Source organism: Rhinatrema bivittatum, chromosome 1 (genome assembly GCF_901001135.1).
Source record: "Rhinatrema bivittatum chromosome 1, aRhiBiv1.1, whole genome shotgun sequence".
Lineage (NCBI taxonomy): Eukaryota > Metazoa > Chordata > Amphibia > Gymnophiona > Rhinatrematidae > Rhinatrema > Rhinatrema bivittatum.
In genome coordinates this window covers 814,658,546-814,671,889 of record NC_042615.1, presented here as the reverse complement: position 1 = coordinate 814,671,889, position 13,344 = coordinate 814,658,546, and the positions used below count along the sequence as shown (strand labels likewise).

The following is a 13,344-nucleotide window of genomic DNA, read 5'->3' as shown; positions in this document are numbered from 1 at the left end:
TATGAAACCGTACCCACTTCCAGTCTCAGTTATCCATTAGCAGAGCATCTGAATGTATTATGAGTACAAAGGCCCTGCTGGCTCTGAAACGCCGAGAGAGAAAGGAAACAGCCCAAACCTGGCTTGTATTACAAACTTAAAAGCACCCCCAGCACAAGGATGTGCTAAATATTTAATATCCCATTCTGCAGTTAGGAGAGGGGGTGGGCGCGCAGAGACCGGCGGAGCCGGAAAAGGGAAGGAGATGTATCTGTTCTGTACTCACAGGAGCAGTTTAAGAGAGCCGGAGGGTGTTTTTTGGACTATATTTAACTTTCAAGATGAGAACCATATCTAAGAAAGCTATTTTCTCTAAACACTATAAAGGTGGCTATGATAAATGCCCGGGCTGAAACGCTCATTGACTATTTAGACCATTAAATCTGCTCTTAGTCACGCCCTCTTCTTTTAATCAGTGATTCGCATTGATAACTGTCCAATACGGAGATCTCTTTTTTTATCTTATTTTTTTTTATTTTGCAAATCGTTTCTTGCCATTTCGCCAAAAAAAAGCCATATTTTATTTTAAAAAAATTAGCAGGACTCACCATCAACCCTTGCCCTTTGTTGAAATATTCACCCCCCCACCACCAGCTGACCCACCTCACCCATCCTAGCCCACCCCCCGGAGCCCCCAGAACTCATCAAAATGTCCCTGGTGGTCTAGTGGGGGTCCGGGAACAACCCCCTGCTCCCGGGCCCGGCAGCTTGCCATTATTCAAAATGGTGCAGGCCACCTTTTGCCCCTATCACGTGACAGGGACCTACCGGCGCCATTGAGCAGCCCCTGTCACGTGACAGGGGCAAAGGGCTGCCTGAGGCCTTTTTTTGAAAAATGGTGCTCACTGCCCATGTGAGGAGGAACCGCCCAATGGCACCGGGAGCCCCTGTGGGCAAAGGGTGGCCATTTTGAATAATGGCAGCTGCCGGGCCTGAAAGCGGGAGATCGTTCCCGGGCCCCACCAGACCTCCAGTGACCATTTCGATGAGTCCTGGGGGCCTCGGGAGGGTGAGCTAGAGTGGTCAAGAGGGGCCAGCTGGTGGGGGGGGGCGGGTCCTGTTAGCATTTACATTTTAAATAACGGAACAAAAAGAAAACGGGGGGGGGAGGGGGGGCAGAAATGGTTTACTCCCGAGATGACAGGGTACATGAAATGCATTCTTTTGTGTGCACCCCTACTGCTCACCATTACCATCCCAGCAAGCTGTGTTCACAGTAAGAAAGACCAGCAAGGCCCACCCAGTCTGCCCAGCTCAGACCTGTCCACTCTGGGTAGACAGCACACATAACCTCCCGCAGGCAACCCAACACCGCCTCCCTTCTCTTTCACCCGATTTCTCAAGCTTTTTCCTACCACTGCCCGCCGGATCCAACCCAAGCATGGCCAAAGTCTGTTAACGTGGTGGCCTCCGCCAACTCTAGTGGGCCACCTCAGGCCTTGCCCGCCTCGGCGTGTTCCTTCTTAAAGAGCAGTACTGAAGCCAACGCCTAGACCCCCCTTCCACTTGTATATTAATCCCTACAGCTATTCTAAAAAAGCTTGGGTTTCAACCCTGGTCCCTCCCTCTTGGATGCCCGCTGACGTTGTGCCACTGCCATGTGCTACACAAACCCACCGCAGTCGAGAAGGGGGAATTTACTTCCTGGCTGAGACCGGAAGAGGGAACTAGGAACGGGTGCGGCGAAGGTTCACAGCGGTCAAGCACTGTGGATGGAAAGGGCCTTGTAAGCCCCCCCCCCCCGGCAGACTGGGTACCCCCCCCCCACACACACACACCCACACCCCTAATGAATAGAAGAGCAAGTAACTTTCCAATGAATTAACATCTGATTTTTTTTTTTTTCAGTGAAAGCTAGAAATATTTTAAGTCCAGCCGCTTGCACGTCGTATTTTCTCTTGCTGGCTGTGTGCATTTAGCCAGGCTCCACAGTGAGAAAACAACAGTAAACACTACATGGGGTAATGCATTTGGAATCAATAGACGAGAGGGGCATGAATACTGCATGAGTGCACATCAATCTCCATCTCTTCTCCCCTCCACAATGCTCTCATCATCCTACTCTAGCACTGCAAAGTGTCTGCTTTGGTTAAAGGCAGCGATGGCTAGAGCTGGGACGCAGAACCTCAGGGGGCGAAGATGCTCCCTCCTGCCTCATCCAGGGACTATTTCACTCGGGTCAAGGTGATGTGAAAGGTAGCAGGGCTCAGCGTGGGCGCTGGGATGTGTGAGGGAACGGCAGTGCTGTGTCTGATCTGTATCCACTCGAGCCCAGCCCTCCTGGCATTTCTGAGCAGCCTGAGGAGTACGGATTCGGCACGGGTTACTGTCCCAGCTGCCGTGGGGTTACGCTGCCTTCAGACCTCAGAATCCAGGCAGAGTTGGGTTTGCTCAGTACTTGAATGGGACATCAAAGAATATGAGGTATTGCTGGAAATTGAACTGCTTGCTCAAAAGATAATGTTTTTCCCAGTACTGACCCAGTGTCCCAGCATGGTGTTAGGGGGCACTCCTCCCTCTGATCCAGTACTGACCCAGTGTCCCAGCATGGTGTTAGGGGACGCTCCTCCCTCTGATCCAGTACTGACCCAGTGTCCCAGCATGGTGTTAGGGGCACTCCTCCCTCTGATCCAGTACTGGCCCAGTGTCCCAGCATGGTGTTAGGAGACGCTCCTCCCTCTGATCCAGTACTGACCCAGTGTCCCAGCATGGTGATAGGGGGCACTCCTCCCTCTGATCCAGTACTGACCCAGTGTCCCAGCATGGTGATAGGGGGCACTCCTCCCTCTGATCCAGTACTGACCCAGTGTCCCAGCATGGTGATAGGGGGCACTCCTCCCTCTGATCCAGTACCGACCCAGTGTCCCAGCATGGTGTTAGGGGACACTCCTCCCTCTGATCCAGTACTGACCCAGTGTCCCAGCAGAGTGTTATGAGACGCTCCTCCCTCTGATCCAGTACTGACCCAGTGTCCCAGCATGGTGATAGGGGGCACTCCTCCCTCTGATCCAGTACTGACCCAGTGTCCCAGCATGGTGATAGGGGGCAGAACTTTGAACATTTCTAAAATATCCTGGTATTAAAAAGAAAACAAACAAACCCTATGACATCAGAGGAAAAACGGAAACCCTTAATTGTATCGAGGCTCTTTAATCCATGATCGAGCTCCAATGAACCCTACTCGTCAGCAGCCGGACTGGATTACGGGTGGGTTTATGACGCCTCTCTAGACGTCATTGGTCGTTAACTGGAACGTTTTCAGTGATACTCCATATTTGCATGCATGGGCTATAATGGATGCAGGTCACATGATGCCCACCCACCAAATCACAAAGCTCGTTTCTGGGTTGGGTTTTTCTTTCCCCCCAGCCGTTGCATAAAGGACACTGCATGTATGTCCTGAATGGCATGACATGAGGCTGACAACCTCCCCCAACAATCTCATGATGATTTGCATCAAGCACCCAGTAACATCATGGCCTAGGTTTCACCCTGCTAATGAGCTGTAACTTTCAATGAAGGTGGAATTTTTATTTTTTTTCACTAAATTCTGAACGCCAACTCACGTGTTGCCAATGGTCAAGGATGAGGGGGCGGTACCTCAGGAAGAACTTGAGCGGGAAGCCGTCGGGGTCGGGCCACATGGAAGGGGTCTGCCACGTGACCTCCAGCCTGCGGGGGTTGCTGGGCACCGGCCTTGCCACCACGTTCTCCGGAGGGTCCGGCTTCACTGTGAAAACGAAAGCCAATCGGTTACACTTTAAGCAAGAGGCGCCCGGCCTGGAATATAAACCTCGGAAAAGGGGAGTTCATCCACCAAGGACTGGGCTGCTGCTCTCAAAGCATAACATCACATTTTATATGAGCGGGCCGGGAACTGGGGGAGGGGGGATTTTAGCAAAAGACACAGTTCAAACTCCCGGCAAGGTTGACATGTGGCGGTATAACACCAGAACACAATGACTAAATTCATCTGAAATAAAGCTTGGTTTTCTCCGTCATGTCTCGGCCCCCACGGATGCAGCTGCTCTCTCACCCCACTGCTTGGTCTGCCAAGGAGATGCCATTGGCGGGGTGGGAGGGGACCCTACATAAGCTTCGAAGCATTTCTTTCCAGTTCCGCTCTGAGCCGGGTCAGGCCATGTGCTCCTATTTGGGCCGATACAGTACAGTTAGCCGGCATTTGGACGCGCGTTTTCGACGTGCTAGCATTATCCCTCATTCAGTAAGGGGTAATAGCGCGCCGAAAACGCGCGTACAACCACCCCGAACCTAATAGCGCCCGCAACATGCAAATGCATGTTGCGGGCGCTATTAGTTATTCCCCCGCGATTCACTAAGTAAAATGTGCAGACAAGCCACACATTTTACTTTCAGAAATTAGCGCCTACCCAAAGGCAGGCGTTAATTTCTCTCGGCACCGGGAAAGTGCACAGAAAAGCAGTAAAAACTGCTTTTCCGTACACCCTCCGACTTAATATCATGGCGAGATTAAGTCGGAGGTCCCGAAAGTTAAAAAAAAGTTAAAAAAAAATAAATTTGAAATCGGCCCGCGGCTTGAAAACCGGACGCTCAATTATGCTGGCGTCTATTTTCCGAACCCGTGGCTGTCAGCGGGTTTGAGAACCGACGTCGGCAAAATTGAGCGTCGGCTGTCAAACCCGCTGACAGCTGCCGCGCCTCTTTTTATCGCAGGCCCTAATTTAAATAAATTAATTTACTGAATCGCGCGATTTTTACTGTATCGGCCTGTTAGTGAGGTGATAGGTGAGATGAGTGCGCCGGTGATCCAGTTGCCATGAAACGGCAGAAGCCTCGCAAAGAAAAAGTCCCTTGAAAGTTCTAGGAGCGCCGAAAAATCTACTTTAAGGGGGATGGGGGGAGTTCTGGAATGTTCCCAGTCTGTTAAACCAGCGAGGAATCTGGGCCCTAAACCCTCAGATTAGTCCCTACTTAATCTCTGCCCTCTCCCATGACAAAGCAGGCCTCAGTTCTGCAGCCAGTCCCAGGTGCCAGGGGGAGAGCTGGGGGTCTTTGAGGTACAAGAGAAGAGATAAGTGGGATCCTGGGGGAATTTCAGTCCTCACCCTGTCAAACAGTGCTGGGGGGAGCACGGGAGGGTCAGCGACTCCATGCCATCTCCATGTGGTGCCCTGCACCGTCACCACCCTGCTGGGTCACTGCTCTTTCCCTGCTCAGAGCAAGAAAGCAACAGCCGTGCGCGGCATGGCCTCCTCTTACCCCTCCATAATCACATCCCTTCCCCCCCCCCCCCCCCCCCCGCTTACCCTACCCGCTTCTCGGGGGGGGGGGGGGGGATTCTCCCACTGCAGGAGGAAAGCATTCACCACCTGGGTCCGGCAGCCTGCAAGCACCAGGATCAGTTCTCTGCGCCTTCCAAGTCTCAAAAGCACTGAATCTTATTCTAAAAGTTCCAACTAGTTCCCACTCCCTATTCCCACTCAGGAATGGCCTAGCTGCATATAAACATAAAATAAACAAAATCACACCCCGTTCAAAAAACCCTGACAGCTACAAAAGAGCCCGTCCCAATTACCTCCTGGGTGAGAGTGGGAGGGCATTTCTGGCCTAATCTCTCCTAACTGCTCCCTGGGGAGCTCTGCGAGGAGCAGGGAGAGGAGGACAGGACTGGGGAGACTGATCTGTACAGGGGGATGGTATTCTCTGCCTCTCCATGGCCGGTCGAGTGACTTCAGGAGAGTTCATCTTAACCAGCAGCTCTGCCAGCGGTCCTTCCTTCAGGGCCCTTGACAAGCATTTTCTGAATCCCGAGGCCCTGTTCTCTTCCAGCACTGAGATGAGAGTCCACGGACGAGCTCTTCAGTAAAGTCGCAGGAATGTGCGAGGCTTTCCGACAATTAAGAAGCTCTCTCGACTTCACCCTCACTTTTTTATCGGGTCCAGCGGAAGCCAGGGCTGGCGGAAGCCAGGCGGTGGGGCCTAGGATGCCGGAAGCGAGCGGGGACAGCGGAGTCACCGGCAGAGGGGGGTGGCGGTTCTGCGAGGACGGATGGAGATGAGAAGTGGGGGTGGGCGAGGCACGGAGCGGGAGGACGTTTTCGGGTATATATATCGCTCAGAGGAGGTGGGGGTCGTCTGTCGTGTGCGATTTGAGAGAGAGAGAGGGGGATAGGGCAGCTGGATAACCCTTCCACCGGCCCTGGCAGTTCTTACAGCTGCTCCGTCCTGCTGCTGTCCCCAGGAGCAACTTGCTGGGCAGAGTAGATGGACCATCTGCTCTTTATCTGCTTTCATTACTATGTTATGTTGGAGGGTCTGTGTGCGTACAGATATATGTGTAGTTGAGTACATAGATTATGAGGGGTGTGCGAACATGTACTTAGATTCAAATGTGCTTAAATGTGTGCGCAATTCATGAGATCAGCGTGCAGACATACATCTGTATGCATCTGGATGTATGGAGGAGTGTGTGCCTACACGGAGGTAGGTAGAAACATAGAAATGACGGCAGAAGAAGACCAAACGGCCCATCCAGTCTGCCCAGCAAGCTACGCAGTTTATCCTTTTTTTTTTTTTTTATCTTCCCCCCCCCCCTTTTTTTCTCCCCCTCCCCCGTCACTCACCTACCTACCACGGAGGTAGGTAGGTGAGTGAGCCTTCCCAAACGTGCTGGTGAACTAGACCCAGTCACTGAAGTGGAAGGTGGTGAGCTGGGCCAGCTTGGCAGCTGAGCAGCAGTTTCGCCCCCTGGGCCTGGCTTCTGATCTGGCTGGGGCAGGGGATGCTGGCCTGAGGCAGGAGGTAGGGTGTCTGAACCCCCTTTTCTCAGAAGCGACACCTACCGGCCGGACTTAGCTTGACTGCACACCAGGACACAGAAGGAGCTAAGGTCGGGGCCAAAGATGGTCACTGCAATGGCTGGAGGCTTTATAACGGGCTGGGAGAAGCCCAGGTCAGGATAGGCAGGAATAGTCAAGCTACCGAAATATTATGTTGTATTAGTAGTGGCAGAAGGTTGAAGCTGTCGGCCAGTTTTTGGGATTATTATTATTTCTTTTTTTTTTTTTTTGCATTACATAACTGCAAAATAGCTCCAGCTATTCGACATGCATCAGGATGCAGCCGAACCAGGGCGAGCTCACAGCTCCATGCCAACGGGGGTCAGACTAAGGCAGCCCTGCAGACTCTTCTCAGGACTACCTCTCCGGTCCTACACGGGAGGTAAAGCCAGGGATGGCTCAGCCTGTCTCGTTCTAGCCACGGAGCTGGAGGCTCACGGCACCCTGAGCCCAGTAGCAGGCCGGCGCCACCAGAACAGGGAAATCCCAAACCTTCACCCCCCTACACAAACACACACCGGCATCTGCTCTTCAGCGCTTCAAAAGTCAAAGGGTTAAAAGGCATGGGCTGCTTGCAATATTTTTCCAGCCCCAGCTACGTCTTGCTTCTGATATGCAGAATAATTAGCGCCACTGAAAGAGAACGGGATGCCTGCATTTTTAATGCAAATTATTCTTTTAATAATTTGCCCAAGGCCAAAATTAGAAAAGGAAGCAAGGGCTTTTTGTTTTTTTTTCTCTCCTCTTTACATGAAGACTTCAAGCACCATCTGTCGAGCTGTTTAACACACACGGGCAAACATAGTCCTTTATCAGTGCTTAAAACACAGGCGGGGGAGGGAAACATGGACCTGGCTGGTAACTACAAAGCAGATCTCGCTCCCCCCCTCCACAAATACACAGAAAGCTCCACCCTGGTGTATCCTACAATGGTGCTTTATAACCCTCTTGATGCTGGCAATTAAAAAGAGAGATTCTCCTACAATTATGCACTGAGGGATAGATTTTCAAATAGCGCGATTTGGCGTACTTTTGTTGGCGCATCAGGCGCAAACAAAAGTACGCTGGATTTTAGTAGATACGCGCGTAGCCGCTAAAATCCGGGATCGGCGCGCGCAAGGCTATCGATTCTGTATAGCCGGCGCGCGCCGAGCCGCGCAGCCTACCTCCGTTCCCTCCGAGGCCGCTCCGAAATCGGAGCGGCCTCGGAGGGAACTTTCTTTTGCCCTCCCCTCACCTTCCCCTCCCTAACCCACCCGCCCGGCCCTGTCTAAACCCCCCCCCCTTATCTTTGTCGGGGGATTTACGCCTCCCGGAGGGAGACGTAAATCCCCGCACGCCAGCTGGCCGCTAGCGTGCCGGGACGCGACCTGGGGGCGGGTCCGGAGAGCGCGGCCACGCCCCCGGGCCGTAACCACGCCCCCGGGCCCACCCCCGAAACGCTACGTCCCGCCCCGAAAACGCCGCGCGGAGCGGGCCCGCCCCCGACACGCCCCCCTCGGAAAACCCCGGGACTTAGGCGAGTCCCGGGGTCTGCGCGCGCCGGTAGGCCTCTTGAACATAGGCCTACCGGCGCGCAGGGCTCTGAAAATCCGCCCCTGAGCGTGCTTGTCTTTACTGGCCAGATTTTAAGTGTTCATGAGAGTGAGGAGCTAATTACAGTGGCTGGAGCGGTAAATGGTGTGGGAGGGGCAGTGCAAGCTCTCCCTCTCCAGCCTCCTTCCTCCCCTACACCACACCCTGCTATGCCAATCCCGACCCCCAACACTAACAACTCTGCTCCTGCCCTGCACCACCGCCCCCGCTGAGACCCGTCCTGCGGCCTCCTGGCCTGCCCTGCTAGTCCAGTGCTGGAACCCCTGCCTCTCCCAAACCCAACTCACCTCGGTCCTGAGCAGCCACGTCCCCTGCTATTCCAGTACCGTAGACCTCCACACTCGGCTCTGCTAATGCACCTCAGCCCAGCCCTGCGGCGTCTACTGAGATCCCCCCCCCACGCCCACAGCTCTGCCAGCGCACCTCAGCCTTGACCCACCACGCCTCCTGCTATCCCCATGGCCGAGACCCCCCCACGTAAAAAACTCCTGCGGGCGCGCCTCACTAACGGCTACAGAGCGCCCTCCACGCACGCGTTTTGCACGGTTCTGCTGATGCTGCACCTCAGTTCTGGCTTGCAACACCCCCTGCCGTTCCCGTACTGATATCCCCTCACCCCACTGGACCTGCCAGCCCACCTCCCTCCCGCACAACGTTAGTAAAGCCAGCGTGAGAGCGAATCGGGGCCCTGCGCCGCCGCCGCGGAGCCCGGGAGCAGAGCGAGATGCTTCCTCCGTCTCCCCATCACCGCCAGCTTAACTGATATCCAGCTCCCTTTCCAGGGGTCGGGCCTCAGGATCAGCCCCCAACTGGAAAAATAGGCCTCGAAGCGGGGTGGCAGGGCGGAGGGAGAGGGGCATCTCTTATCTTTTTTTTTTTAAATGACTGAGAGGGGAGGGAAAGACAAAAGGGAAGGAAGGTTTTTTTCTATGCCCTACTGGTGGCTGGATGGGAGGGGGAAGGAGGGTTTTTTTTTCCTCTTTTCTGAGGACAATACTGTTGTGCCTGGCTGGGAGAACGAAGGGAGGGGGGGAAGAGAGAGAGAGAGAAAAGGAGGGCTTTTTCCTAAAGAGCAATTTTTTTTTTATTTTAGAAAAGTTTCCCTAAACTGGCTAGTTAGCTTCCTAAAATGACACAGGCCAGCTGCAGCTCTCGTGACGGATGAGACCGGGAGGGGGAAGGAACATATCCTCCCAAACCCCGTCACCGCTGTTTAATTTTCCAGGGGACCCCCTCCCTTTGGCTCCTCAGCGCCGTAGCCAGTCCGTGCCATTTACCTCTCAGAGTCTGGTGGTCACCCGGTCGACCCGCACTTATCAACACCCCCGCCCGCCCAGATATAACGCAAGCTGCCCAAGACGTACCTATGGAGACCTCCTCAAAGCTGATGGACGTGCTGTTCCTGCCTAGGGCATTGGTGACCGTCACGGTGACCCTGTACCTCTCCGGGGAGAACAGTTTGTAATACTGGACGTGACATCTGTTTCTGGGGAAGGCGTCTCGCTCGCAGGTCAGCTGCTTGGATCTGTGCCTGTCAGGGGAAGTGCAGACAGAGAAGCCCGTCAGCGTGAGATGTGCGCTCTCCCTCGCCGCCACCTTGTCACGTATCTGGAGAGGCTAATCCACAGGGGGCCAGCCCGGGTCTTGCAAACATAGAAACGAGTCCTGCCGGATGGAGGGTGGGGTGCACCGATATCTACCTGGCCTTAATAGGGGGCCAATATGTCACCAAAATCCATTCTCCCTTCTTGACTGTTCCTCTTTGCATGGACCAGGGCTAGAGCCCCCCCCTCCCCCCAAATATAATATTACTTAAAATGGACACATCTATGTCTCTGCTGTCAAGCTGGAGACCACCGGGGGGGGGGGGGGGGGGGGGGGGGGGGGGGGGGGCTGAATGGCTTAAGGGAATTGTCACGACATTGCAGAGCTTTGCACTTCCAGATCATGGGTTCACATCCCGCTCACAGGAGGGATCTGTAAAGGTGGCCTTTTGATTTCATTGCTGATTTGGGCACCCATTGGCAAGGCTGCAGAGTGGGGGGGGGGGGGGATGGGAGACCCTGGAGATCAGATGGTGGGTGACGTCCACTCCCCTCCAGAGTCCCAGAAAGCATGCAAAACTCTCAGTAGTAACAAGCGGACTGTAGCTGCCTTGGCATCATGGCTAGACGTTGCCAGTCTTAACTGGGGGGGCAGGGGCACCGATCGGACACTTACGTGACGCTGATGTTGAAGCTATTAGGGATGTACGTTGGGCTTGACAGGTGCCAACTGCAGTAGAATGAGGCTGGGTAACTGTTGGATCTGCAGGCCAGCACTGGCTCCCTGGGTGGGTCTGCAAAACACAAGAAAAACCGTGACCTGAAATGTCTACTCAATGGGGGGAACCAAGACACCCAACGAAATCCCAATATGTGCAAGCATGAACTGGGGGGACTTTCAGAAGATTTCCATGCAGTCCAGGAGCTTCTGAAGCATGGCATCGGGATGTTATCAGGAAGAAGAGCATTATACAAACCCAAGCACTCAACCAATTTGAGAAGACATACCCACAGCTCATTATGAAACACGTGCAAATGTCACATTTCTACCATAGGGGCTTCATGGGACATGAATTTTTATATCTGCTTTCCAAAGCAACTTACCAAATGCAATATACAGTAACTTTTCTTTGCACACAATATGAGTACAAAAATAAGGAATACAAAAAAGCTGAGATGACATTAAAAAACATATTTAGCTAGGGATTGAGAGCAATCCCAATGGGCAAGAAACAAGTCAAAACTGCGCAGCCATGGAGACCATGAAAACGTCTGTATGAAGTTCTGATGAAAAGCTGAACATGGCAGATGGTCACCTGAGAGCACAGTGAGCAGGATACAGCTAAAGAAGAGAAGACGGGCTGGTGGGAGTATAGCTACATAGGGCATAAGAACTGCCATACTGGGTCAGCTTATGGGTCCATGAAGCCCAGTAACCTGTTTCCAACTTTGGCCAATCCAGGTCACAAGTACCTGGCATGATCCCTGAGTTTGACAGATTCCATGCTGCTTATCCCAGAGATAAGCAGTGGATTTCTTCGGGTCTATTTGATTAAACACAGTTTATGGACTTTTCTTCCAGGAATTGTCCAAATGCTTTGGGTTTTTTTAAACCTAACTTACCACCTCCTCTAGCAATGAATTCCAGAGCTTAACTGTGCATTGAGTGAAAAAAAATATTTTCGCCAATTTGTTTTAAATGTGCTACTTAACTTCAAGGCATGTCCCCTAACCTTTTTATTTTTTGAAAGAGTAAACAACTGATTCTTATTTACCCATTCCACTGCACTCGTGATTTTATTGTCCTCTATCATACCTCCCCATAGCCATCTGCTCTCCAAGCTGAAGAGCCCTAATCTCTTTAGCCTTTCTTCATACGGAAACTGTTCTGTTCCCTTTATCATTTTGGTCGCCTTTCTCTAAACCTCTTTCAGTTCCGCTACATCGTTTTTAAGATACGAAGACCAGAATTGCACACAGTACTCTAGATGCGGTTGCACCATGGAGTGATAAAGAGGCATTATGACATTCTCCATTTTATTCTCCATTTCTTTCCTAATAATTCCTAACATTCTGCTTGCTTTTTTGACTGCTGCAGCACACTGAGCCGAGTATTCAATGTACTGTCCACAATGATGACCAGATCCTTTTCCTGGGTGATAACTCCTAATATGGAACTTTACGTTGTGTAACTACAGCATGGGTTACTTTTCCCTAGGTACATCACTTTGCATTTTTTCCACATTAAATAACATCTGGCATCATTTGGACGCCCAATCTCCCAGTCTCACAAAGTCATTCTGCAATTTTTCACAATCAGCTTTTGATTTAAAAACTCGGAATAATGTTGTGTCACCTGCAAATCTGACCAAGCCATTCGTTGTTCCCCTTTGCAGATCATTTATAAATATATTAAAAAATACTGGTCTCAGTACAAATCCTTGGGGCACTCCAGTATTTACCTACCCCAGTTGAGAAAACTGATCGTTTAGTCCATGTGTCAATAGATTTGAAAGACCATGAACCTCTTCCTCAAACCTAATTTTATGAATCAAGATGGAAATCTTAAATAAAATCTGTTGCAAAACTGATAACCAATGTAGGGAGTCCTTTACTAAGCATTTTTCCCTTAGACACAAAATTTAGTAAATGACCCCCGTAATTCCTTAAGCTGCAGTGAAACTGTCTCTCTCATAGTCTCTTTCATATTTGATCCTGTTATGATCCTTGCAACAGAATTCCTAATTATCTGTAAGAACGCTAAACATAAATTCTTCCCTGTACAAGGCACATTTTCCCAGAGGTTATATACATCTTCACGGAGACCATTCACCTTCAGTCATGTGAGCCTCCCTGCTCCCATAGAGACAGTCAAGGTTCGGGCCACAGTGCTGAAAGCCTCATAAGCAAAGCAGATGAGATGCTTCTCACCATCTTCCACAGCTCAGCAGGGTCCGATGACTCAGTTAAAGGCTTCAGTTTTTGGACATTCTTGAGTACATATTGTACCATGAAAAACTGGTGGACTGCAATCTAAGCACTAAGCATGGAATCCTGGAACAACATCTTCACAAATGTATCCAACGCCTTGGGATCATTTCCAGAGGGTGCATTAGATCGATCCCATGTGCGTTTCACCTGCTTCAATGCCGACTCCACCACAAGGGTCTGGTGTAGCAAATGGACCACACCAAAATATGGCGAGGCCTGGACTCTATACTTCCAATCAAACCTTCAGGCTACCAGAAGACTTGATATAGGGGCTTGCCACATTTTCGTTTGCAAATCCTTGAGGGAGCTTGTGTATCGGAATGGACGCAGAGTACACCAGAGGCTGGAGAAAT

General features: G+C 51.7%; 1 protein-coding gene across 2 annotated transcripts in view; it reads right to left on the bottom strand.

The window, feature by feature from the left end:
• Nucleotides 1–13,344, bottom strand: part of CNTFR (ciliary neurotrophic factor receptor) — an 841,002-nt gene that overhangs the window by 111,474 nt on the left and 716,184 nt on the right. For both annotated transcript variants that reach the window (XM_029581466.1, XM_029581475.1), the window contains 3 exons: nt 10,677–10,794; nt 9,821–9,987; nt 3,606–3,769 (listed from right to left, as the gene is read on the bottom strand). In XM_029581466.1, coding sequence (XP_029437326.1) covers nt 3,606–3,769; nt 9,821–9,987; nt 10,677–10,794 — 449 coding nt within the window. The remainder of the gene's footprint in view (nt 1–3,605; nt 3,770–9,820; nt 9,988–10,676; nt 10,795–13,344) is intronic.